At 41.1% G+C, this 26,857-nt stretch overlaps 1 protein-coding gene across 1 annotated transcript; it reads right to left on the bottom strand.

Moving 5' to 3' along the window:
* Positions 1-174: 174 nt before the first annotated feature.
* LOC149097713 (uncharacterized) lies at positions 175-3,730 on the bottom strand. Its single transcript, XM_089280519.1, has 4 exons — positions 3,542-3,730; positions 2,215-2,544; positions 1,867-1,912; positions 175-1,654 (listed from the first exon to the last, which is right to left on the bottom strand). The coding sequence occupies exons 2-4, from the start codon at positions 2,536-2,538 to the stop codon at positions 804-806; spliced, it is 1,221 nt and encodes a 406-aa protein (XP_089136645.1). The 5' UTR covers positions 2,539-2,544; positions 3,542-3,730; the 3' UTR covers positions 175-803.
* Between the last annotated feature and the right edge of the window lie 23,127 nt (positions 3,731-26,857).

The following is a 26,857-nucleotide window of genomic DNA, read 5'->3' as shown; positions in this document are numbered from 1 at the left end:
TAAGGCTGCTGAAATTAAACTTTTTCCGACGAGTTTCCCCGACCTTTTGACATGAGGGTCCCCCGGGGAACAGAATCAACGACAATCTAACGTTTGCCATCTCTTCTAGATTCAGTGGCTTGAACCTATGTACAGATGTGTCAAATCATTTACACCATTAAGACAGACAAGTACTCCCTTTCATTGCCACATCCTCCAGTCTTTATTCATCATATCAGCATTATTTATACCTAATACAATTCTATTTCTGACTACTTATAAATAGCAGTTTACATCATGCAGTAGTGTCACAATATCACAGCATATTAGCCTAACCCTGTTGCTACGGTTATTAATACACTACAACAGACAAGAAAACTTGGCACTGTTGTCATAATTCAGGATGTATTCCAGCTTTGTTTTTCTTTGTAGCACGTTGTCTCTTTACAAACTGCTTTCTTTATCATTGATTCAGAGCGCGCTAGCGCCACACCTTGTTAAGGGTGGACCATATGACTTTTAAGGGGGTCTGGGACGCGTGTCGGTTGATTTTGAAAAGCAAATCTTGCAAGCATACTCGTACCACGACGAAAAAAAGTGTCATGCACATTCAGTGAGCCGACAAAAGGCATGTTACACGGAGAAGAGAATATAATGCATACATTTCCCGAGAAAAAAAGCACAGCGCATGAAAGGGTTAAACATGAAAACTCATGTTTATACCAAATCACCCAGCTCACTCACCGCAAAAGTATAATGGTCCATCTCTTAGAGCTCATGAATTATATGACAACTAAATAAACATATCCAGTGACAGTGTTGCCTCAAGGCTTGAACTTGATTATAACTTTCCCGTGGCCTTTATTAACCCCCGCCCTGTTCTGTTGATTTGTTCCGCAATTGTACGATCCCCCTCCCCCTGCTACACCACCGAACGAGGTCCCAACAACTCCCCCACCAGAATACCCACCCCCACCACCACCAAGTTCAAAGGCGAATGCACCCCCACCAAAGCCCCCTTGGGAAATCGGACATGTTCCCCCGGTTCCGCCATTTATAAAACTTGAGGGCGTCTGTACAATCCCAGGTCCCCCGTTCCCATCCCCCTTTAGTCCTGCTCCTCCCCCGGCCGCTAAATCGTGGTCAATGTTACCCGTATCAGCGTCACAGACTTGTCCACCGGACCCTTCCGTCCCACCACACCTGGTGCCATTCTCTGTTGTCTGACCAGGGTCACCGTCTTTAAATTGTTTGCGCGCTGAGCCTCCACCCCCTCCCCCTCCTGCAATGATTAGCGGAGTGTTATTTAACAAAGCCACAAAGCTTCCACCTCCCCCACCTCCTGGGGCTTTGACGCTGAAGCTCACACCACAATGACCCTCTTGACCAACAAGGATTTTAAGCTGTGTTCCTTGATAAAGTTTGAAAGTTCCTTTTATCTTGGCTCCAAGGCCACCAAGCCTCCAAGATACGGGATCTTTGCTACCATTCCTGCTACTAGCGCCTGAAGCACCTGACACTTCAATGACGTAGATTCCAGTCACGGGAACAGTCCAAATTTGGATGCCATAGTCCAATGTTACTTTGCCTTCTAGCGATGTTCCTAAGTACCCGGATGTGTTTGTCGGCCCAGTCTCTCCTCTGGCACCCAGGGTCGTGAAGACAAAGGCTTTTTCTATATAAAAAAAATAGTTTCACTAATCAATAAAAAACTAATGCTCATGGTATTCAGATTGGCTCCAACTGATTGGTATGAATGACATGTATATCTTTAATGAGCTCATTATTGCGTGTATGCAGCTTAGGTCGAGATAGTTAATCGATCTCACCAGCACAGTAAAACATGTAACATTATTAAACATACCTTCTGAACACAAAACGTTTTACCTTTGTTTCCAGTATTCAAAGACTCACTATCGTTGTTGTATTGATTCTAAGAAGAAAAAAGGGATTTAAAATCAGTGACCAACTACTTCAAAAAACTGTTTTCCGGGTTTTGCTAATAATAGTGATACAATATTACTAATGACCCACTAATGGTAAGTAATGTATGGAGGGTATTTCTCCATGCTAAGCCTCACTTATTTTAGTATTCCAGTGCGTGTACTACAAGAAATCCAGCAGAACGATTTACAACATTAATATTCGTTGTCTTTCAAATTGAGTACGGTGCATAACTTTACAGTCAGCAGTGCTCTGTTCCACAGTGATTTATGATTTCTTATTATTACTAACCGTGAGATTTAACAGTTGACCAAAGATGAATCCACTCTTAGGAACAAGGGAGGTGACACCAGTCTGGGTAATGTCTATTCCTTCATCGTTCAACTCACATATTGTGCTTCCTTCCTCGTCGTAATTCAATGAGCGGCATAGAGGACGATTTCTCAGGCAGAGTAGTGCGCATGACAAAATACTGGGAGACATCTGACGATGGCTCACGTGACCTTGTAGATAATAGTCTTCCACAGTGTGAAGAAAGGAGGAGCGGGTGTCGTCAGGAGTAAATGAACTTGAAACAGAGGCTCTGATGGTCAGCAGTAGTATGAAGAAATTCATGTTCACCTATGCAAAAGACGAGGGTGATTAACATCTGAGCTCTCTTTAAGCACATATCAATCATTATTGTCCAGGATTGCTTACTATTGCACAATTATTCAACTCGCGCTTGTTGGATATGAGATGGCAGATGGCCATCGCAGCGCCTCGTTGGCCATATAATCAGCTCACATCCAACCAGCGCGAGTCTTGTGAAAAACGCCCCCAGAATATAGAAAACTAAAATAAAATAGAAATAAAAAGCCTACGTTTAGCGTGTTTGTAGAGCATGGTATAAGAGTTGATTATAGCCAACTCGGCGCTACGCTTTCGTTGGATATCTACAATCTCATATCTAATGCGTGATCGTGGAATAATTGTTAAATATACCGTGATGACTAAGCCAATGAAAACTCTTGAAAGGCGTTATCTTATGATCAATTTTTCAATGAATCGTTTTAGCTTGTTTTTCGAGAAGTCTATCTGGCAAAAGCTTATTTCAGTTATGAAGTATAATTACACTCCATTTCATTCATTTTCTTTTAAAGAATTTCTTTCCATGATCTGAAAGCGAGTTTTATGTCGGTACAAAAGTCTCGATAATAAGAATGCCAAGAATGAATGTAGATATAACATTGTCCGCGGAAGAACTTTAGAGGGATTACCATGGAATAAAGCGTAAATGGGGGATGAACTCTCTTACCCCTTTCTGCCTTGATCTATAAATGATTCAGACAAATAAATTATTGGAGCAAACTGAATCTGAGGCCGTAACCTGCGATAGACCATAGTAGAACCGCCACCACGCGCTAAATCTATGTAATTTACACTCATTGCAACCTCTACAATCTCTCCAGCGTCCGGTTAATTCTCTGCCACGGAAAGGCTGTGTAGAGAGGTTCACCTGGAGTTAAGAATCGACAGCCCCTTAAACCACTTACTTAGCTGGGGAGCAGACCTAGTTTGTCGAAAATAGCTTACTAGTTTCGTCAGTATCTTTCCTTAATTAGGAATTTAAAATTACCTGAGAGTTGGTTCAATAATGTCCTGGTGTCGTGCTACTCCAAGTTACAGCAACCAGCACACGGTATTATCGGTTTCAGAGTGTTAATTGTACTTTACAGCTAGGTGTTGATGGCTTTTAACTGACTTAAAGTTGCCGGAATCTTTGACAATAGTTTCATGATTCATCACGTATCATATTTCAATTACAGATGGAGTTATTTGTTCAGCATATCCTGTAGGTAAATGATGGTCGCTTAGTGTTTTATCCTAATGGTGTATGGTGAAAATTTCACAATAAGGACTTCCCTGCCGGGAAATAACATATATGCCGACGGACAATTCCTGGCGTAATGTTTGATACCGGATCAAGCAGACTATTACCATTAGGAAATGACTTGACATAAAAAAAACCAAACATTTTGCTTTCCCAATTAACGCGCAACGCATATGTTATCAATGCATTAACGTTATTGACTTAGCTGGTCAGTCAGTGACACAGACTACTCACAAAAAGAAAACAAGTCAAAGCGCATTGTTTTCCACCCGTAACTTGGTGTCTAGAAGTTGCGGTCCAATGGTTTGCTCTCGGATCCAGGGATCCGGTTTCACAAGCGCCACTAGCCGAGATTACTCTCACGTTAGCTGTGCCACTCTTCACCCCGAAATATGAATGGGTCATAGGGAATTGTTGGGGCGAAATGACATAATGCTGGGAAGCAGTCTGTGATGGACTAGCATCTGTAAGGGTCCGCAAATGATTCCAGGACCGCAAATGATCCCGGACCGCAAATGATCCCCAAATTGAACCGCAAATGATCCCGGAACGGAAATGATCCCCGTATTGGACCGCAAATTATCCCGATCAAAAAATAGGAATGGGATGGATTTATATCAGAGGAAGGTGAGAACATGTACAAAAATTATGAACTAAAAAACATGTTTTATCATTCTACAAAAAAATATTCCACTGCTGCTGTTTTGTTCTTCGAACGGTTCAGATCGTTTTCACTGTCACGCAATAAAAAAAAATAGTAAATCGAAAACCAACCAATGGTTAAAGGTAAGAAATTGTGATGTACGTTGTAGAAGTTAACTAAATAAGACACTTCTCCAAGTTTTAGGCCTGTGCGTTTTTCCAAACTTCAGAAATTCGTCGTAAATGTTTCCCAGAAATTTACAGAGCCCAGTAAGAAAACGCCATGTTGGTATAGATCGTTTTCACTGTCACGCAATAAAAAAATAAATCGAAAACCATCCGGTGGAAAAAGCTATGAAATTATGATGTTATAGAAGATAACTAAATAAGCCACTTCTCCAAGTTTTAGGCCTGTGCGTTTCCCCAAACTTCAGATATTCGTCGAAATGTTTCGCCGATATTTACAGAGCCCAGTATGAAAACGCCATGTTGGTGTACCTCCGTGGTATACTAATATGGCGGCTGGAAAATAGTGTAAACGTCTGGAACTTACTTTGGCTATCTAGGCGACTGATTATCAGTACTGATCAAACAAGCATTTACATAAGCACTTTTCCTAATGCTTAATTTCTAAAAAGGCTCAAAATCACGGGAAAAGTATATATTTTTCGACAAACTCGATCATAGCCTTGTGTCACGCACCTCCATAACCCTGAAATTCAAAATGCTCTGGATTCCAAACGAAGCACGCTATTGAGCTGTAGAATTGTAAGCAGATATAAATATATCGCCTCTTGTGCCTGATGAGGACAAAAACTTTGGTGGCTCTTTCGTTTTGGATTTTAGAAGGTGATGACGTCACGTGAAAACGATCTATACATCCGTGGTACACCAATATGGCGGCCGGAATATAGTGTAAACATCTGGAGCTTACTTTGGCTTTCCAGGCGACTGATTATCAGTACTAAACAAACAAGCATTTACATAAGCACTTTTCCTAATGTTCTAACTTCTAAAAAGGCTCAAAATCATGAGATAAGTATATATTTTTCAACAAACTCGATCGTAGCCTTGTGTCACGCAACCTACATAACCCTGAAATTCAAAATGCCCTGGTTTCCAAAGGAAGCACGCTAATTGTAAACAGATATAAATATACCGACTCTTATGCCTGATGAGGATAAAAACACGTCACGTGAAGACGATCTATTGAATCAGAAGTCTTGGAAAAACACATGCTTGTAAACATTCTCGAAATCCCGGTGGCGATAGTATCAAACATCTATCAAACAGCTAATCAGCCTTGGCGTTGCTTGGTCATAAAGCTGAACTTCATAACTATAGCTTGGAATTTTGGCTTCTTAGAATACTCAAGTAGTCATTTCCGAGGAATTAAAGCCAAAATACGACCAAGGAAAAATTACAAAATAAATTTGTTCAAATTTCCAGTGCTACGCACTAGGTGTTTTACAGAGTGATGAAGCGTTGTAGGCTTGAGGGTCTACTCAGGTGACAGCGTCTTCCTTAATAGTTGCTTCATGGTTAGATTTTAGTTTAAAACTTTAGACTAATGGCGTTAATGGCTGATAAAATGTGATTTAACTATAACACCGAAATATCAATGTTCAACAAAGGAGGATATGTAGCGTATGTTGCACGGATCATAATTTTACTGAGAATTGCAAAGAAATGCAAGCCAAGTCGTGTTTTGATGATTGAGTGGTGATATTCATAACATCGTAGTTAGCAACAAAATTTAGCCGAAAGTATGAAAAAAAAAAAAAAGCAAGTTGTAAGCCATTATAATTATAAGATGGCTTTAATAAAAACATCGGTATTCACGTACGCCAATTCCCTTTCCACCCATCCCACCATCCATGCCATTCGTTATTTTTTAGTCGGGATCATTTGCGGTCCCTATCGGGGATCATTTCCGGTCCGGGATCATTTGCGGTCCAATTTTGGGATCATTTGCGGACCCGTACAGATCGTCACCGAATAAGTTCAACGGCGACGTTGCTGTCAACGATTTCTATTAGATCGTCTCCTCCGTGTATACAGCGGAACCTCGATTTAACGAAGTCGCTGGGGACCGTCCAAATTTGTTCGTTAAATCGAGGGTTCGTTATATCGAAAACCTCGATATAACGAATTTGAGGGGAAACGACCAAAATCTTCGTTATGTCGAGGTCGTAGTTAATGATTGATTCGTAACACAAGTGACTTCTGTCACGCAATTCAGTGCAATTTTCGTCACCCAGAAGTGCCGCGTTTTGAGATGCAATTCATTTAGCATGGTGGCTTTCAGTATCAATTATTTTCACTTTTGAGCAGACGCGCAACTTTTGTTTACAAAAGAACGACACTTAACTTTCAGAGTAGCGGCTTAAAAATGTTGCAACATGGAGGTTACACCGAAAATTGTCTATGTAAACAAGGAAACGAGATACGTATTCGTCTTATCACAAGAAGCTTTTAAAAGTGAAGAAGTTAATAGAACTAATAAGATACAAAGGTGAGAAGATGGAGCAGAAGTTAATTGATGTCGAAATACTATAGTGCCAATGTCTATGACGTATAATAAGCCGTTGATTGAAAGGTTGCTGTCTCTTTACCATAAGGATTAAAGGATTTGTTGACTGTTGATCTGTTCAGCGTTTATCTTTTGTCGCGTGTTGACATTGTAATTCGTTATATCGAGGTAGATTTTACGTTTGGGCTTCCGGATTATGTTCGTTATATCGAAGAATTCGTTACATCGAGGTTCGTTATATCGAGGTTCTATTCCATAAATTTTACTGTAACTTTGGCCGGGACATTGAACATCGTTCGTTATATCGAGGACTTCGTTAAATAGAGGTTCGTTAATTCGAGGTCCCACTGTATTTTTCTTCGCGCCTTTTTTTCCTATGAAATTGAATTTTAACATTGATCATATGTTAGAACTAACAGTCTCACAAGGAACCTTCTGAGACTTTTCAGGTTTCTTACTCGACTTTTGTGAATTCCATGCAAATTCGCAGCGTTCATAACGCAAGAATCGTTTAGCGATATCGGTTGTTTTTCATATAATTAAATAAATAAAATTAAACCCTGAATTTCGCGGGTTCTTTAGACAAAGCGAGGTCACGTACGGTCCGAAGAAGATCTAGGGTGAATGGGTGAATTTTACAAAAAAGTCACAAAACACTAGGTCGATTATAGAGCACTTTTATTTTGAATAGCAAACCCAACATTGTTTTACGTAAATACGCACAGTTGCTCTTTCTAGTTGCATGGGACGCATTTTAGCTTGTTATGGGCGCTAATTATCTAAACTACCATCGGCTTTTGTGAAATGCAGATAGCGCATTCTACCTCAAGTAAAAAAAGTGATAATTTGCTTTGCCTAGTATCAGAAGCATATCACCTAGTATGGTGTGAATAACTGTGAAACTCGACGGTATAAGCACTAACACTACCTTGTCAGTAAATTAAAATGTAAGAAGTGAAGATCTTGTTTTCAAAAATTTAAAGTCGTATCTACGAATAATATGGTCATAAGAATGGTGTCTGTAACACCATTGACTTAGCACAAAAACTTTAAATTATTCACACACTTTGATTAATCAAGCTATTACTTCATTATTTTGCTTTAGTTAAAAGTTTTGAAGGAGCACTAGCTTCACTCGCACACCAAGTGTCTGGTCTTTCTTTCGGGCTGCTGATATGGAGAAAGCGGTTCTCCTGCTTTTGCTGAGATGGTTTCTACCGAATAGTGTTTTGTCGGATATTCTGAGGAGCAAATGTAAAAGACTAGCGGATTTCCAACAGCCTCACATAAGTACGTATATATGCCATTTACCTGACGTGTTTAGAACCATGTTACTTCTATACCCATTGACGACTAGCTATTTCACGGTAACTCGTCAATTGCTGCCAAATGTTTTGTAAGAACTTAAGTAACTTAATTTATTTAAGTTCAGCGACTCTTCAGCCTTAGTCTGGTTCTTGAAATCAGAGTTTGAGGATACAATAACACTTAAATTAAATAACTTGTGTTGCCATAATATTTAAACATCGAATCAATGCTAATTTGAAAGTTTCTAAATCTGCCGAAGTCTGTGTAAATCTAAAAAAAATGCCGCCGCCTGCGACTAAAGGGAATCCTACTGATACTTTTTTAACCTATCCGGTATCGTCTGTATGATGAAAATTGCAGTTATTTAAAATATGTCTTGTTTCAGTACCTTAAATTTCATTCATTACGAGAAAAGGTTAAGTGGCCAGCTCGGCTACAATACAGATTGGAAACTTGAATTGATTTAACATAAAAAACCATGACTACACAGGAAAAAAACTTCCAGACAAAATATTTAAATTATAAAAAGTGCCTGCAGCAAAACTTCAATATCACTGTCCAGGAGAAACGCGATGCCTTGTGTCAAAAGAGCGGCTCCCTTGGATGCCAAGGATTAAAAAGTTTCTCCTTGTTTGACTTTGCTAATCTAGCGAAGCAATGAAAGCGGACGAAGACTGCGATACTATAACGAAGACGCTTTGACGAGCAGCGACTTTCTCTGTCATAAAACGTTTGACAAAGTGAAAAACTCAACATGCGCTAAGAGCATGCCCCAAAAACTCAAACGTTCAATGGGTACGCCTCGAATTCTCTTACGTACGTGACTTTGCACAGCATATATGCCATATCCTAAAAGTTTGTTCGGTTGATTTATATGATGCTCACTCTCGGTTTAGACTCTCTGAAGAGTCTGCAGTTATTAGGCGTACGACAAGAGGGAGCTACTGAAAGTAAGTAAATTATACTCTGGATGTCAGAGGAGCCATGAACTCGCGCAGAGCGAAGAGGAGCAAACAAGGACTTAGATCTCCTAAAACAAGATTAAGAATAATAGGGTTCTTCCCCGCCGCTGAAAAAAAAATCCCCTCTTGGACCTCAGGTAGGTTTGCAGGTTTGCTGATGTTATGAAATTTTCGTTTTATTTTTCTAAAGGGTTGACAGCTCCTTGCGAGATAGAAACAAAGGCCCTTTTTCCTTTGTCCTGGGCTGATCTTATCACTTTGCGAAGAAATCCACTGATAAACCAAACAAGTGTGATCATATATTATACATGTCATCAACAATTACATTTTGTAAATTATACCGGCCTGTTTGCTCATTCGCAGAAACTATGTGATCTTTAGATTTGTCTGCGTGAGTGAAATCCGTCCCCTCAACGTTCAGACCGTCATTTGTAATTTAAACGCGAGCGAGTTGCGGAAACCCTGGTCTCGGACAGTACACTAACAAACTAAAACGCTAAAAACAGCCTGCCACAAATGCTTGAGTCTTCAAGGTCTACATGCCAGTCACAGTGGGAAAAAAAAAGAAAAAGAATAAAGTAAGTGTTGAATCTGTATAGCGTGGTTTAAACTTGCCTTTCCAAACTGATTGATAGCCCAGAACGCCGCCAAAAGGCCATTTGAGAGTTGCCTTTGGCCTCTGTGTCAAAACGAGTCTTAGTGCGAAACCATTCATATGAAAATGTGTTCCGACTACAGGATCATTAACTTCTAAGTTACTAACGTCTTGGTAGCCAGATAGTAACAGCAGTTGTCAAGGGCATTTCACGTAACATAATTTTGACAAAAATGTAATTTCAGACAGGAACATACACATAAGAGATTTTGAACAACCTACATTGCCACAGTACTGGTTTTGACTAAATTTATATTCAAGATTCTTGAAAATTATGTTAGCTTTTTTAAAAGTTGTAGCTTGTTAATTTGCGCGTAAGGTAACATTGCGTGGAATTGGTTAGCAAAGTTCTCTGACTTAAATAAGAGGGACCAATGAATCTGGATTCTCTAACAACGACCAATAGGTTTGACAAAGATTTCTACAGCTGTAACACGAACGTCTTGCTCGAAAGCATGTGGCTACATATCCAAATACTGCAGCCGGTTTCAGCTTTCCTATTGTGTAACCTTGGAAGATTTACGATGTTACTAAGAACACTAATCCAAATTTACTCACCAGACTACTACCAGTAAAGTATTTGGAAGTACGATTAACATCTAGAGAATAAAAATTAAAGAAAACAAAAGATCGGTAAATATTCCCAAACATCTGAAACATGGCTAACGTTAGGACTGTTGTTTGAAAGCTAAGTGCACTCAAAAAAACCTCAAACAACTAGAAACGCTACAAGGTCTCTGTTTGACGTTAAGGTAGACCTTGAATAGCAAGAAGCTAAGCGGTATTCAACTCTCGGGTTTGTAATAGCTGTTTTTGGCGGTTTGACAGACTTTGTATTGACCCGTTCGCCTCATTTATATACCTTTTTAAACGAACCGAATATTTGCTCAATTGTATTAACAGCTATTAGCAACAGAAAAATTACAAGTATAGCTAAGGCAGGTTTATGTACTCTTTTCTATTCTATTCCATTCCATTCTATTCTATTTTGTTCTATTCTATTCTGTTCCATTCTATTCCATTCCATTCCATTTTATTATATTCTATTCTGTTCCGTTCCATTCCATTCCATTGCATTCTATTCTATTCTATTCTGTTCTATTCTATTCCATTCTATTCCTTTTCATTCCATTCCATTCTATCCTATTCTACTGTATTCTGCTCTGTTCTGCTCTGTTCTGTTCTGTTCCGTTCCGTTTCATTCCATTCAATTGTATTGTATTGTATTCTGTTTTGTCCTGTTCTGTTCCATTCCTTTCCATTCCATTCTATTCTATTTCATCCTTTTCTTTTCATTTGTTATCTATTCTATTCGTTTCGTCTCGAGTCGATTCTTTTCTACTCTACTCCATCCAAACAACCTTTCTGTAACCCCCTCTGCCCGCCACTGCCTTTTCTGAATAAATGAGCTCACCTGAGTGGAATGACCAATGACGTCATTAAATCCATAACCGGGGTTATCATAATTGTACTTTGTAATTACACCATACCTTTATTGTAGAAAAGGATTTAAGGCCACATACAGAGGTTTTCACTTGAATATCGAAAGTCGTATGTGCTTTGATTTGTATCTCTACGATATACGATTGGCTCTAAAAAGCTCACGCCACTTTTTCAACCAATCAGAAGTAAAACCAGACGACGCGAACCTGGAGTTTTGATTGGTTCACTGTTTCGTCTAAGTCCTTTGTGATTGGCCAGAGTGATTACTTTGGTTTGGTTTTACGACACTCAATAGAAAACCTCTCTCCCGTCCCTTCTTGTGAAGCAAGCACAGGAATATCTAGTTAAAGCGCAGGGATTAGTAAGGATATCATAGTCGAACGAAGGGTTAAGTTAAGGGTGTATAAGTTTTCCAGCAATATTCTTAAACTGTCTAAAAACAAGTCGTTGCTATTCTCAAGTTATTTGCAGCCGACGAAGAAACGAAGTTCTGCGATGACGATCCTTATTTTGCATAGTGTGGTTTATCATATCACGACTATGACAAAAGCAACGATTTCATTGTATGTACCCTATGAGTGCCGTAAAACCCTCACAGTTCGTATTTGCATATCAGGACAAAATGAACTCTGGCTAGCTATTGAAAGCTAAAAATGCAACAAATTGATCTACATTGAAAATTTTTGTTGCGAAAATTCGGCTGTTATTGCTCGTATTTTCCGTGCAGTCTGGATTCCTAGTCCTTGGACCGAGAAAGTCTATAGCTCATTGTTTCTTGTCCTAAAGCTTCAGTATTTATTTATTGCTGGACATATTAATTTCCTGCTCCAGAAACTTAACAGTTGATAAAAACATGTGGACTCAAAGGAATAAGTTCTTAGAAATGAAAGATTTTAACATTGTTGCAACATTTTTTATCAGTCTCATATTAATACTGATCACGTGATCGTCGACAAGGACGCCAGAAAGATGTGGTGGCTGGTTCCACATGAAATAATGATTGGGCCCTGGACCTAACACCGGTGTATAACGTAATTTAATTATCACGTGGAGTTATGACGCAATCAACATTTAAAGCATCACCACCTCCAAGTACCTTTAGTGTTTCTTCTTCTTCTGGACCATTAGTGAATTTTTCTTTACCAAATAGGTTTTTAAGGCAAACAAGCTATGCAACCTATTGGAGGCAAACACTAGAAAGAGAAAGGTACTCGGAAAATCGGCTGGTCGCAATAGACAAGCATCCGATACCAAAATTACACTTGAGATCAAAATTATGGGACAAATGTTACAGCTACCGTGGAGACGTTACTCGATCTTTAGTGTATTATCGTTTATTTATTTAATTGTTAGGGCCGCCAGTGATATCAGTTTTACTTTGCAAATACTGAATGAGAAACCCTGGTTAAATAAAGAGTTTATCAAAATATTCAACCAACCGTCTGTACGTCCGTACATCCATCTGCCTGTCTGTCTCTGTTTGACTGTCTGTCCATCCGGTTTGCCTGTCTGTCTGCCTGTCTGCCTGTCTGTCTGTCTGTCTTTGTCTCTCTTTCTCGCTGTCCATCTGTTTGATAGATAACACATATCTCGGTTTTGATAATTCTCACTATCGTACTCAACCTCATCCAATTGTTGATAACAGGCGCAACGAAAGCGTGCCTGTATCTTGAGTATCTTAGCGAACCGAAACAATGATAACGACTACTTAGACTTTGAAACGACTCACCAAGCCTCCACCGCTTCTGCGCATGAATAGGCGTCAGTTGGGGAAAAGGAATAGATAAGATTTTTTCCTTCAACATCTTTGTTGGATGGGTCGTGTTCAAGCCTCTTCTCAGTTTGCTCAACCAAGTGATCAGCTCAGGCTTTTGCATGTTGAGCCAGAGTATCACTCCAGGTTAGGGGGTTCGTGTTCTGATGAAAGGCACGCTTGGCATTGTGGGCTACAAGGCAAGCCTCCTTATCCACTTCGTGTGTTCAGAGAAAAAAGAAAACAAATGCTCGTCACAATCGGACGTCATGACTAAATTCAAATCAAATTAACACCTTGATATCCACTTCTGACAGGGACACTCAGTCATGCGTCTCGCAACATTTTCGTCGATATGTTCTGGGGTATTCAAGGACGTCTGACTCGCAATACACCAGAAACATTCGATTTTAATTCAGACTGTTGTTACGAACCCAATTTGAATACATGTAAACCTAACGTTTTGGTGCGCCTTTGCCGAATACTCTAGGATCTTAGTGCTCGCATTCAATTTGAATACTTTACCTAAACATGCTTGAATACTTTTGAATACCCCATAAGGCGAGCTGTGAAAGGCGAGCTCACAAGGCGAAAAAATTACTGCAAAGCTCAAAACTTGAGAACGAAAAGTGCAAGGTAGAGGCGCACGAGTTGGACACGCGGAGACCACCTACAACAGCGAAGGAATTTGAGAGAGTCTACACATCTGACGTGCGCCTTGAATACTCCAGGGGCCCGTTTCTCGAAAGCCCCGGAAACGTTTCGGACCCGTGAAGCCATTTTTAGCTGACCTGTATCTAAAAACAGAGAGGTATATACGTATGAAACTTCATGAAAAGAACTTCTGTTCATGTTAAGAATATGTGAATAAAGCAACGCTGTAATCAGAGGGTTTTAGATTTTGCTGCGGCTTTCCGGGTACGAAAACTTTCGGGACTCGGGAAACGGGCCCCGATTCTGTGGCGTTACGATTACGTATTCGAAACTAGAATACTCCAGGATATTTCCGCTTTGGCTAGACAACTGGGCTGTATTTCATTGAAGACTCGATAGTTTTGTATGGATACATTGTTTTAACTCACCTTTTGGGGGTGGCAGGGGTGGAGCTGAAAAAAATAAAATAAAATGAAAATGTTAAAAAGTATGGCATAGCACCAACAGAAAAGAAAGCGCTTGATTTCCTTGTCTTCGGAGAGTATAAGGCCTCTGCTTGTACTTAATGAATTCAGGATCGACTCCTGTCAGTGGGACAACTCAGACTTTTTTTTCAGTGTTTTTGGCATCGTCTGGATCAACCATTTCTCTTTATATTTCCAACAAATTTAACATATCGCATGACTTCGATTCTTTTCAATTTTGCTTTGTTTAGATCTCGTAATGTGTCTAGTACGGTGTATGCTGTGGAATCGAAGTTTTCATTTCAATCTTCGGTGACTTCTCAGCTATCAATTATAACTTTCACCTATTTCGCAGCTCCTGCATAATTTTGTGGTTCTCAGATCTTAGCTTTCAGTTAAAAACCGATTCATCTCTCAGCTGACCAGTTCTCCAGATTCTCCTAAAATGTATATTGGGCAGTTTAAAATAAGGCCACGTTGAAGACTCGCTCATGGCAACAGGCACCCCTGAATTCTTTTTATAGCTCCACCGTTTGCAACTGCATGCTCGGTACTGATAATTTGAACGTAACTTTAACTTTCCCGAGGATTTCTACCAAAAACTAAGAAATCTGAAAGATGTAGGGTTTGGGCTGACCGTGAGTATTGAAAAGCCATGGATGAGCACGAAACCATCAATAGACAGACCTCTCAACATATGTATTAATTTAAGGTGATTCCTTAGTATTGCATTGCGTATCCCTACTGCGCACGATTTTCGCGTCATTAGCGCGCGCAAAAAATTTCCCTCAAACTAAGCTCGATAGCGAAATAAATGCTCCTTTTCTCTCAAACGATCAAGGTGACTCCCACTTTTTATTTCATAATTTCAATGAGAACAATATCCTCAATAATTGAGAAAAAAATTAGCAGAAATCTATGGCTACTTTTTTGGGAAATGAAATAAATGCTACAGAGTGAGATATAACCGGTCCAACAGCGCATGTGCAAATTATGTTTCCCTAAAAGACAAAAAAATGGAGGGTATTTGAAGACAATTTTTTTTTGGGACGTAGATGAATAAACAATCGAAGAAAGTCAAATTCTTTGTGATATAGCACGCTGCATTGAAAAATAATCGAGCTTATTTGTTGCGCACGGAGATTACCAAAAGTCACCTAAATAACCGTATTTGTCAGTATTGTGGTGTGAAAACAAGCACGGTAAGCCCTCTTTTTACTACGTTTTTAATATCACCTTGTCCTGTAACAACAGCATACCAAGTTTCATCGGAGATCTATGGCGGGCTCTTTTACTAGGGAGTCACCTTAAGAGAGGATGTGGGGTAAAAGAGTTAATCCTCCATCCGTAGGCCTTATTCCAAAGTTTATACCTATCAATTTATTTTTGGACATGGTATCCAGGTCTTCCGCAGATAATCTTATCACATGACATGCGTTGCGTGGATATTTTCCTTGGAGCATCAAAATACGTGCAAAGCAGTATGGGTTGTCCTCGCGGGCAAAATTCGCGTAACGGGATTGGCCGCTATTTCTAGGCCCGAAACCGTGAGTAGTGATCTAAAAATGACTAAGAACGATTACTTTTTGAATAAGTCCTGTATGGATTAAGTCTCTCACCCATCATGCTCTTCTTTATTTACTATGGTTTGTATTTTCTCACCTTCGCAGTTGGGACAGCTTGGGAAGCGCGGTTAGTCTGCAGATAATAATGGAACTCGTGAATTGGACATTTGAAGATTTTGTCTAGTTGGTCATCAGGGCACGCTGCAAATTAAAAAAAAAAATCATGTTTCACCTGTGGCCGTTTTAATAGATACCTTGAAGGCTAAAGTGATAATTTTACCAATTTCTTTTAACAAAATAATTAATTTTAACCCTTAAAAGTTATAAGTCCCCACCGACAGTTATAAGTCGCGATCGCGAGTTACAAGTCGCGATCGAGAGTTATAAGTCGCGATCGAGAGTTATAAGTCGCGATCGAGAGTTATAAGTCGCGATCGAGAGTTATAAGTCGCGATCGAGAGTTATAGGTCGCGATCGAGAGTTATAAGTCGCGGTCGAGAGTTATAAGTCGCGATCGCGAGTTAAAAGTCGCAATAAAGAGTTATAAGTCGCGAACGAGAGTTATAAGTCGCGATCAATAGTTATAAGTCGCGATCGAGAGTTATAAGTGACGATCGAGAGTTATCAGTCGCGACAGAGAGTTCTAAGTCGCGATCGCGAGTTATAAGTCGTGATCGAGAGTTATAAGTCGCAATCGAGAGTTATAAGTCGCGATCGCGAGTTATCAGTCGCAAGAGAGAGTTAAAAGTCGCGATCGAGTGTTATAAGTCGCGATCGCAAGTTATAGGTCGCGATCGCGAGTTAGAAGTCGCAATAAAGAGTTATAAGTCGCGATCAGAAATTATAAGTCGCGATCGCGAGTTATAAGTCGCGATCGCGAGTTATAAGTCGCAATCGAGAGTTATAAGTCGCGATCGAGAGTTATAAGTCGTGATCGAGAGTTATAAGTCGCCATCGCGAGTTATAAGTCGCGATCGAGAGTTATAGGTGGCGATCGAGAGTTAGAAGTCGTGATCGCGAGTCATTAGTCGCGATCGCGAGTTATAAGTCGCGATTGAGAATTATAAGTGGCGATCGGGAGTTATAAGTGGCGATCGAGAGTTATGAGTCGCGATCGCGAGTTTTAAGTTGCGATCGAGGGTTATAAGTCGCGATGGAGAGTTATAAGTCGCGATCGAGAGGTATAAGTCGCGATCGAGAGTTATAAGTCGCGATCGAGAGTTGTAAGTCGCGATCGAGGGTTATATGACACGAGGGAGGGTTTTAAGCTGCGATCGAGAGTCGTGAGTCGCGATCGAGAGTTATAAGTCGCGATCGCGAGTTGTAAGTCGCGATCGCGAGTTATAAGTCGTGGTCGCGAGTTATAAGTCGCAATCGAGAGTTATAAGTCGCCATCGAGAGTTATAAGTTGCGATCGCGAGTTATAAGTCGCGATTGAGAGTTATAAGTCGCGATCGAAAGTTATAAGTCGCGATCGAGAGTTATAAGTCTCGATCCAGAGATATAAGTCGCGATCGGGAGTTTTAAGTCGCGATTGCGAGTTATAAGTCGCGATCGAGAGTTTTAAGTCGCGATAGAGAGTTTTAAGTCGCGATCAAGAGTTATAAGTCGCGATCGCGAGTTATAAGTCGCGATTGCGAGTTATAAGTCGCGATCGAGAGTTATAAGTCGCAATCGAGAGTTATAAGTCGCCATCGAGAGTTATAAGTCGCCATCGAGAGTTATAAGTTGCGATCGCGAGTTATAAGTCGCGATTGAGAGTTATAAGTCGCGATCGAAAGTTATAAGTCGCGATCGAGAGTTATAAGTCTCGATCGAGAGATATAAGTCGCGATCGGGAGTTTTAAGTCGCGATTGCGAGTTATAAGTTGCGTTCGAGAGTTATAAGTAGCGATCGAGAGTTATAAGTCGCGTTCGCGAGTTATAAGTCGCGATCGCGAGTTGTAAGTCGCGATTGCGAGTTAGAAGTCGATCGAGAGTTATAAGTCGCGATCGCAAGTTATAAGTTGCGATCGAGAGTTATAAGTTGCGATCGAGAGTTATAGGTCGCGATCGCGAGTTGTAAGTCGCGATTGAGAGTTATAAGTCGCGATCGCGAGTTGTAAGTCGTGATCGCGAGATATAAGTCGCGATCCAGAGTTATAAGTCGCGATCCAGAGTTATAATTCGCGATCGCGAGTTGTAAGTGTCGATCGCGAGTTGTAAGTCGCGATCGTGAGTTATAAGTCGCGATCGAGAGTTATAAGTTTCGATCGCGAGTTATAAGTCGCGGTCGAAAGTTATAAGTCGCGATCGCGAGTTACAAGTCGCGATCGAGAGTTATAAGTTTCGATGGAGAGTTATAAGTCGCGATCGAAAGTTATAAGTCGCGATCGCGAGTTATAAGTCGCGATCGAGAGTTTTAAGTCGCGATCAAGAGTTATAAGTCGCGATCGCGAGTTATAAGTCGCGATCAAGAGTTATAAGTCGCGATCGAGAGTTATAAGTCGCGATCGAAAGTTATAAGTCGCGATCGAGAGTTATAAGTCGCGATCGAGAGTTATAAGTCGCGATCGAGAGTTATAAGTCGCGATCGAGAGTTATAGGTCGCGATCGAGAGTTATAAGTCGCGGTCGAGAGTTATAAGTCGCGATCGCGAGTTAAAAGTCGCAATAAAGAGTTATAAGTCGCGAACGAGAGTTATAAGTCGCGATCAATAGTTATAAGTCGCGATCGAGAGTTATAAGTGGCGATCGAGAGTTATCAGTCGCGACAGAGAGTTCTAAGTCGCGATCGCGAGTTATAAGTCGTGATCGAGAGTTATAAGTCGCAATCGAGAGTTATAAGTCGCGATCGCGAGTTATAAGTCGTGATCGAGAGTTATAAGTCGCAATCGAGAGTTATAAGTCGCGATCGAGAGTTATAAGTCACGATCGCGAGATATAAGTCGCGATCGCGAGTTATAAGTCGTGATCGAGAGTTATAAGTCGCAATCGAGAGTTATAAGTCGCGATCGCGAGTTATAAGTCGTGATCGAGAGTTATAAGTCGCAATCGAGAGTTATAAGTCGCGATCGAGAGTTATAAGTCACGATCGCGAGATATAAGTCGCGATCGCGAGATATAAGTCGTGATCGAGAGTTATAAGTCGCAATCGAGAGTTATAAGTCGCGATCGCGAGTTATAAGTCGTGATCGAGAGTTATAAGTCGCAATCGAGAGTTATAAGTCGCGATCGAGAGTTATAAGTCACGATCGCGAGATATAAGTCGCGATCGCGAGTTATAAGTCGTGATCGAGAGTTATAAGTCGCAATCGAGAGTTATAAGTCACGATCGCGAGATATAAGTCGCGATCGCGAGTTATAAGTCGCGATCGCGAGTTGTAAGCCTCGATCGCGAGTTGTAAGTCGCGATCGCGAGTTTTAAGTCGCAATCGAGAGTTATAATTTTCGATCGCGAGTTATAAGTCGCGATCGAAAGTTATAAGTCGCGATCGAAAGTTATAAGTCGCGATCGCGAGTTATAAGTCGCGATCGAGAGTTATAAGTTTCGATGGAGAGTTATAAGTCGCGATCAAGAGTTATAAGTCGCGATCGAGAGTTATAAGTCGCAATCGAGAGTTATAAGTCGCCATCGAGAGTTATAAGTCGCGATCGAGAGTTATAAGTTTCGATGGAGAGTTATAAGTCGCGATCAAGAGTTATAAGTCGCGATCGCGAGTTATAAGTCGCGATCGAGAGTTTTAAGTCGCGATAGAGAGTTTTAAGTCGCGATCAAGAGTTATAAGTCGCGATCGCGAGTTATAAGTCGCGATCGAGAGTTATAAGTTTCGATGGAGAGTTATAAGTCGCGATCAAGAGTTATAAGTCGCGATCGCGAGTTATAAGTCGCGATCGAGAGTTTTAAGTCGCGATAGAGAGTTTTAAGTCGCGATCAAGAGTTATAAGTCGCGATCGCGAGTTATAAGTCGCGATTGCGAGTTATAAGTCGCGATAGAGAGTTTTAAGTCGCGATCAAGAGTTCTAAGTGGCGATCGCGAGTTATAGGTCGCGATCGAGAGTTATAAGTCGCGATCGCGAGTTATAAGTCGCGATTGAGAGGTATAAGTCGCGATCGCGAGTTGTATGTCACGATCGCGAGATATAAGTCGCGATCGCAAGTTATAAGTCGCGATCGCGAGTTGTAAGCCTCGATCGCGAGTTGTAAGTCGCGATCGCGAGTTTTAAGTCGCAATCGAGAGTTATAATTTTCGATCGCGAGTTATAAGTCGCGATCGAAAGTTGTAAGTCGCGATCGCGAGTTATAAGTCGCGATCGAGAGTTATAAGTTTCGATGGAGAGTTATAAGTCGCGATCAAGAGTTATAAGTCGCGATCGCGAGTTATAAGTCGCGATCGAGAGTTTTAAGTCGCGATAGAGAGTTTTAAGTCGCGATCAAGAGTTATAAGTCGCGATCGCGAGTTATAAGTCGCGATCGAGAGTTATAAGTTTCGATGGAGAGTTATAAGTCGCGATGGAAAGTTATAAGTCGCGATCGCGAGTTATAAGTCGCGATCGAGAGTTTTAAGTCGCGATAGAGAGTTTTAAGTCGCGATCGAGAGTTATAAGTTTCGATGGAGAGTTATAAGTCGCGATGGAAAGTTATAAGTCGCGATCGCGAGTTATAAGTCGCGATCGAGAGTTTTAAGTCGCGATAGAGAGTTTTAAGTCGCGATCAAGAGTTATAAGTCGCGATCGCGAGTTATAAGTCGCGATTGCGAGTTATAAGTCGCGATCGAGAGTTTTAAGTCGCGATCAAGAGTTATAAGTCGCGATTGAGAGTTATAAGTCGCGATCGCGAGTTATAAGTCGCGATCGAGAGTTTTAAGTCGCGATAGAGAGTTTTAAGTCGCGATCAAGAGTTATAAGTCGCGATCGCGAGTTATAAGTCGCGATTGCGAGTTATAAGTCGCGATCGAGAGTTTTAAGTCGCGATAAAGAGTTATAAGTCGCGATTGAGAGTTATAAGTCGCGATCGAGAGTTATAAGTTTCGATGGAGAGTTATAAGTCGCGATCAAGCGTTATAAGTCGCGATCGCGAGTTATAAGTCGCGATCGAGAGTTTTAAGTCGCGATAGAGAGTTTTAAGTCGCGATCGCGAGTTATAAGTCGCGATCGCGAGTTATAAGTCGCGATTGCGAGTTATAAGTCGCGATCGAGAGTTTTAAGTCGCGATCAAGAGTTATAAGTCGCGATCAAGAGTTATAAGTCGCGATCGTGAGTTATAAGTCGCGATTGTGAGTTAAAAGTCGCGATCGAGAGTTATAAGTCGCGATCGGAAGTTATAAGTTGCGATCGAGAGTTATAAGTCGCGATCGCGAGTTGTAAGTCGCGATTGAGAGTTATAAGTCGCGATCGCGAGTTGTAAGTCGCGATTGAGAGTTATAAGTCGCGATCGCGAGTCGTAAGTCGTGATCGCGAGATATAAGTCGCGATCCAGAGTTATAAGTCGCGATCCAGAGTTATAATTCGCGATCGCGAGTTGTAAGTGACGATCGCGAGTTGTAAGTCGCGATCGCGAGTTATAAGTCGCGATCGACAGTTATAAGTTTCGATCGCGAGTTATAAGTCGCGATCGAGGGTTTTAAGTCGCGATCGCGAGTTATAAGTCGCGATCGAGAGTTATAAGTTTCGATGGAGAGTTATAAGTCGCGATGGAAAGTTATAAGTCGCGATCGCGAGTTATAAGTCGCGATCGAGAGTTTTAAGTCGCGATCGAGAGTTTTAAGTCGCGATCAAGAGTTATAAGTCGCGATCGCGAGTTATAAGTCGCGATTGCGAGTTATAAGTCGCGATCGAGAGTTTTAAGTCGCGATCAAGAGTTATAAGTCGCGATCGCGAGTTATAAGTCGCGATCGAGAGTTTTAAGTCGCGATAGAGAGTTTTAAGTCGCGATCGAGAGTTATAAGTCGCGATCGCGAGTTATAAGTCGCGATTGCGAGTTATAAGTCGCGATCGAGAGTTTTAAGTCGCGATCAAGAGTTATAAGTCGCGATTGAGAGTTATAAGTCGCGATCGCGAGTTATAAGTCGCGATCGAGAGTTTTAAGTCGCGATAGAGAGTTTTAAGTCGCGATCAAGAGTTATAAGTCGCGATCGCGAGTTATAAGTCGCGAATGCGAGTTATAAGTCGCGATCGAGAGTTTTAAGTCGCGATCAAGAGTTATAAGTCGCGATCAAGAGTTATAAGTCGCGATCGCGAGTTATAAGTCGCGATTGTGAGTTAGAAGTCGCGATCGAGAGTTATAAGTCGCGATCGCAAGTTATAAGTTGCGATCGAGAGTTATAAGTCGCGATCGCGAGTTGTAAGTCGCGATTGAGAGTTATAAGTCGCGATCGCGAGTTGTAAGTCGCGATTGAGAGTTATAAGTCGCGATCGCGAGTCGTAAGTCGTGATCGCGAGATATAAGTCGCGATCCAGAGTTATAAGGCGCGATCCAGAGTTATAATTCGCGATCGCGAGTTGTAAGTGACGATCGCGAGTTGTAAGTCGCGATCGCGAGTTATAAGTCGCGATCGACAGTTATAAGTTTCGATCGCGAGTTATAAGTCGCGATCGAGGGTTTTAAGTCGCGATTGCGAGTTATAAGTCGCGATCGAGAGTTATAAGTTTCGATGGAGAGTTATAAGTCGCGATGGAAAGTTATAAGTCGCGATCGCGAGTTATAAGTCGCGATCGAGAGTTTTAAGTCGCGATAGAGAGTTTTAAGTCGCGATCAAGAGTTATAAGTCGCGATCGCGAGTTATAAGTCGCGATTGCGAGTTATAAGTCGCGATCGAGAGTTTTAAGTCGCGATCAAGAGTTATAAGTCGCGATCAAGAGTTATAAGTCGCGATCGCGAGTTATAAGTCGCGATTGTGAGTTAGAAGTCGCGATCGAGAGTTATAAGTCGCGATCGCAAGTTATAAGTTGCGATCGAGAGTTATAAGTCGCGATCGCGAGTTATAAGTCGCGATCGAGAGTTTTAAGTCGCGATAGAGAGTTTTAAGTCGCGATCAAGAGTTATAAGTCGCGATCGCGAGTTATAAGTCGCGATTGCGAGTTATAAGTCGCGATCGAGAGTTTTAAGTCGCGATCAAGAGTTATAAGTCGCGATCAAGAGTTATAAGTCGCGATCGCGAGTTATAAGTCGCGATTGTGAGTTAGAAGTCGCGATCGAGAGTTATAAGTCGCGATCGCAAGTTATAAGTTGCGATCGAGAGTTATAAGTCGCGATCGCGAGTTGTAAGTCGCGATTGAGAGTTATAAGTCGCGATCGCGAGTTGTAAGTCGCGATTGAGAGTTATAAGTCGCGATCGCGAGTTGTAAGTCGTGATCGCGAGATATAAGTCGCGATCCAGAGTTATAAGTCGCGATCCAGAGTTATAATTCGCGATCGCGAGTTGTAAGTGTCGATCGCGAGTTGTAAGTCGCGATCGAGAGTTATAAGTACCGATCGAGAGTTATAAGTTTCGATGGAGAGTTATAAGTCGCGATCGAAAGTTATAAGTCGCGATCGCGAGTTATAAGTCGCGATCGAGAGTTTTAAGTCGCGATCAAGAGTTATGTCGCGATCAAGAGTTATAAGTCGCGATTGCGAGTTATAAGTCGCGATTGCGAGTTATAAGTCGCGATCGAGAGTTTTAAGTCGCGATCGAGAGTTTTAAGTCGCGATCAAGAGTTATGTCGCGATCAAGAGTTATAAGTCGCGATTGCGAGTTATAAGTCGCGATTGCGAGTTATAAGTCGCGATCGAGAGTTTTAAGTCGCGATCGAGAGTTTTAAGTCGCGATCAAGAGTTATAAGTCGCGATCGAGAGTTATAAGTTGCGATCGGGAGTTATAAGTCGCGATCGAGAGTTATAAGTTTCGATGGAGAGTTATAAGTCGCGATCGAAAGTTATAAGTCGCGATCGCGAGTTATAAGTCGCGATCGAGAGTTTTAAGTCGCGATCAAGAGTTATGTCGCGATCAAGAGTTATAAGTCGCGATTGCGAGTTATAAGTCGCGATCGAGAGTTTTAAGTCGCGATCGAGAGTTTTAAGTCGCGATCAAGAGTTATAAGTCGCGATCGCGAGTTATAAGTCGCGATCGAGAGTTATAAGTTGCGATCGTGAGTTATAAGTCGCGATCGAGAGTTATAAGTTGCGATCGAGAGTTTTAAGTCGCGATCGCGAGTTATAAGTCGCGATCGAGAGTTATAAGTTGCGATCGTGAGATGTAAGTCGCGATCGAGAGTTATAAGTTGCGATCGAGAGTTTTAAGTCGCGATCGAGAGTTATAAGTCGCGATCGAGAGTTGTAAGTCGCGATCGAGAGTTATATGGCAGGATGGAGGGTTTTAAGTTACGATCGAGAGTTGTGAGTCGCGATCGAGAGTTGTAAGTCGCGATAGCGAGTTATGTGACGCGATCGATAGTTATAAGCTGCGATCGACAATAAATCAAAGATGAAAAAAGAAAGCTATGTTAAGTGTCCAAAGCAAAATTTTTTTGTCGGGATGAAAAATATCGAAAACAAAAATCACAAAACAAAAACAAAAACAAAAACAAAAACAAAAACAAGAAAAGATAATAATAAGGTCTCAGCGTGTTTTGGTTATAAGCAATTCCCTTCTTTCAACTCATTTCGGCTTTGAATAGATTAATCTCGATATTTTAAAATTTAGCCCAAAACAATAGATCTTAGCACGAGGCTCCGGGGAATAACTACAGAGTTTGTGGGTTTTATTCCCCAGAGCCTCGTGCTGAGCTCTATTGTTTTAGGCTGAATTTTAGCATATCGAAATTGGGCTATTGAGCTACAACATGACTCACTAGTTTTGTTTCCATTCGGGTTGTTCGCGGCCATAGTGTAAGATACTAATTTAAGTCTCAACATTTCATATCGTATCTTCCTTCGTTGAACAAAAACTCTCTTTACCCCGCCACCTTATATGCGTCTTCAAATATCGTTTCTGCTGTCTTGCAACTGTTATAACAATGTCGGTGTGTCTTTTTCGTTATTTATGTTTGCCAGCCCCAGGGGGGGGGGGGGGGACTCCCTTATATGGCTGCATAGGTATGTGCGGCTTCAAAGGGTAGGGTTTTTCAGTCGTTTTGGTCGTAAATAGGGTATCGATTTTGGCCATTTTGGTCTTAAATAGGGTATGGTTTAAGCACTCTAGTCTTCAATTGGATATGTTTGTTAGAAGAAGCTACTTTTTCATTATTATCAATACAAAGCGAATGTCAACAAAAGTCCTTCATAACTTAAGTATAGGGCAACTGCGCCAGTCGCAACGGTCATAATAGGGTATCGAATTTTTGGCCAGGTCATAAATAGGGTAGGGAAAATCGCAGATTTTGTTCATAAATAGGGTAAGGGTTTTGGAAGTGGGCCCCCACGCAACCTTTCTGGGAGTACCCCCCCCGCCCCATTCGGGTTGCCAGCCAACCGAGCGATTTTTCAAATTTTAGATAGTAGAGTTTTATCTACGATGGCGTCATTTCGTTAGAACAATACCTCGTGATGATATTAAGAGTCAGGTCTTTATTTCTGACGGTAGCTAAAGTTCTTCAAGTGCATGGATGTCTACGAGATATTCCATTTCAAATGTTCCTATATTTCAGACTATTTAAGAGGAAACCCTGCTTTTGTTAAAAAAAAAAAATTATAATAAATAAATAAACAAGCGAGACCGGCCAGGTTACCCACATGTTTACTTTTATTGACCTTTTTGTCTAAATCTACTACAATGTGTTAAATGCCTCCGCGTCTCTGAACCAAGGATCACAGTCCTCACAAATGTGGCCGAACTCTTTAATGTCTACACTCAGGCTAAACTGTACTGCCGGCTGAAACAAAAGTTCACAATAAAATCAACACTTTTAGGTAAGTTTTCCTTATCAATAATATATTATCTGGAGAAAAGAGACCTGATACAATTTCAAATCAAACTCATTTTCATACGAAAGGTTTAGCACGAGGCCTCGTTTTGAAACAGAGGCACAAGGTTACTCGGAAATGACTACGTTTTATGCCTGTTTTTCGTAGCCGCAGCTAAAATTAATTAGTATCACCCAACTAGTGGACTAATGCAAATCCTGCATTTTGATTGGCTACGCTACTAGGGAACTATTAGTAATAGTCATCGAGTAGCGAAATTGGCGCCATCGAGCGTGACGCTTTCTTTCGTTTTATTCCCAAATAAATATATCTTCAACTTGCTTTTGCTAACTTTATTATTACCTTTTCTGTCCGACTAGTTGGGTGATACTAAAACAATTAGACCCTTCGCCCTCAAGGGCCACGGGTCAATAGCTCATTCGGCTTCGCCTCATGGGCTATTGATCCGCAGCCCTTGCGGACTACGGGTCTAATTGTTAATTAACCCCTGCGAGTTGTAGAACCACCCTTCACAGGAATGTTACATTAGTAATAACACACATAAAAAAATTACTCGATTCTGATTGGCTAAGAGCAGTGCAGTTCAAGTGTAACACAGTGCAAAAAGTGTAACATCAGTGCAAAAAGTGTAACACCAGTGCAAATTACGCATCGAAATTCTGGATTATGATTGACTGAAAGACAATAGGAACTTTCCTAAGAAAATGATATCACGTAAAATGATGACGAAAATTTTGTGCTGAAACTTTGAAAAAAGTTCCCTCAAATGAGAAAAAATGGCTTCAAGAAATATCTTCCGACACTTCCTCCGCGCGAATTTTTTCACGTTTATATTATTAATAAGTAATCATACGGTTCTTCTCGTTCAATTTGGAGTTAATTTGCACTTGCGAGTTTTTCAAAAAGCTGAAATTACACTCGCCGAAGCGGCTCGTGCAATTTCACCTTTTTGAAAACTCACTAGTGCAAATTAATTCCGAATTGAACTCGAAACCGTATGATTACCTATACAAATGCGAGGACTCCTTGCACAGGAATGCTGCGAAGTCCCTCCATATCCTCGTGTCTACGTGACTCTGGTTACGAGGACACGAGGCAAAATTTAAGCCTTTGAAACCCAGGCTATAGACCCGGGGACCTATATGGACCCTTATGTGGGCTATATAGGTATGTATGGCCCCAAAGAGTATGGTTTTCAGC

This window comes from Orbicella faveolata, unplaced genomic scaffold (genome assembly GCF_042242905.1).
Source record: "Orbicella faveolata isolate gen_17 unplaced genomic scaffold, um_ofav_v1 contig_47, whole genome shotgun sequence".
Lineage (NCBI taxonomy): Eukaryota > Metazoa > Cnidaria > Anthozoa > Scleractinia > Merulinidae > Orbicella > Orbicella faveolata.
This window is presented reverse-complemented; position numbering and strand designations above follow the sequence as displayed.

Bases quoted from the DNA above. Each gene is read 5' to 3' on its own strand.
- LOC149097713 (XM_089280519.1), bottom strand. From the start codon at position 2,538: ATGAATTTCTTCATACTACTGCTGACCATCAGAGCCTCTGTTTCAAGT. The intron at 1,913-2,214 runs GTTAGTAATAAT...TTTTCTTCTTAG, and splicing joins GTCAACTGTTAAATCTCACG to AATCAATACAACAACGATAG. The intron at 1,655-1,866 runs GTAAAACGTTTT...TTTTTTATATAG, and splicing joins TTTGAATACTGGAAACAAAG to AAAAAGCCTTTGTCTTCACG.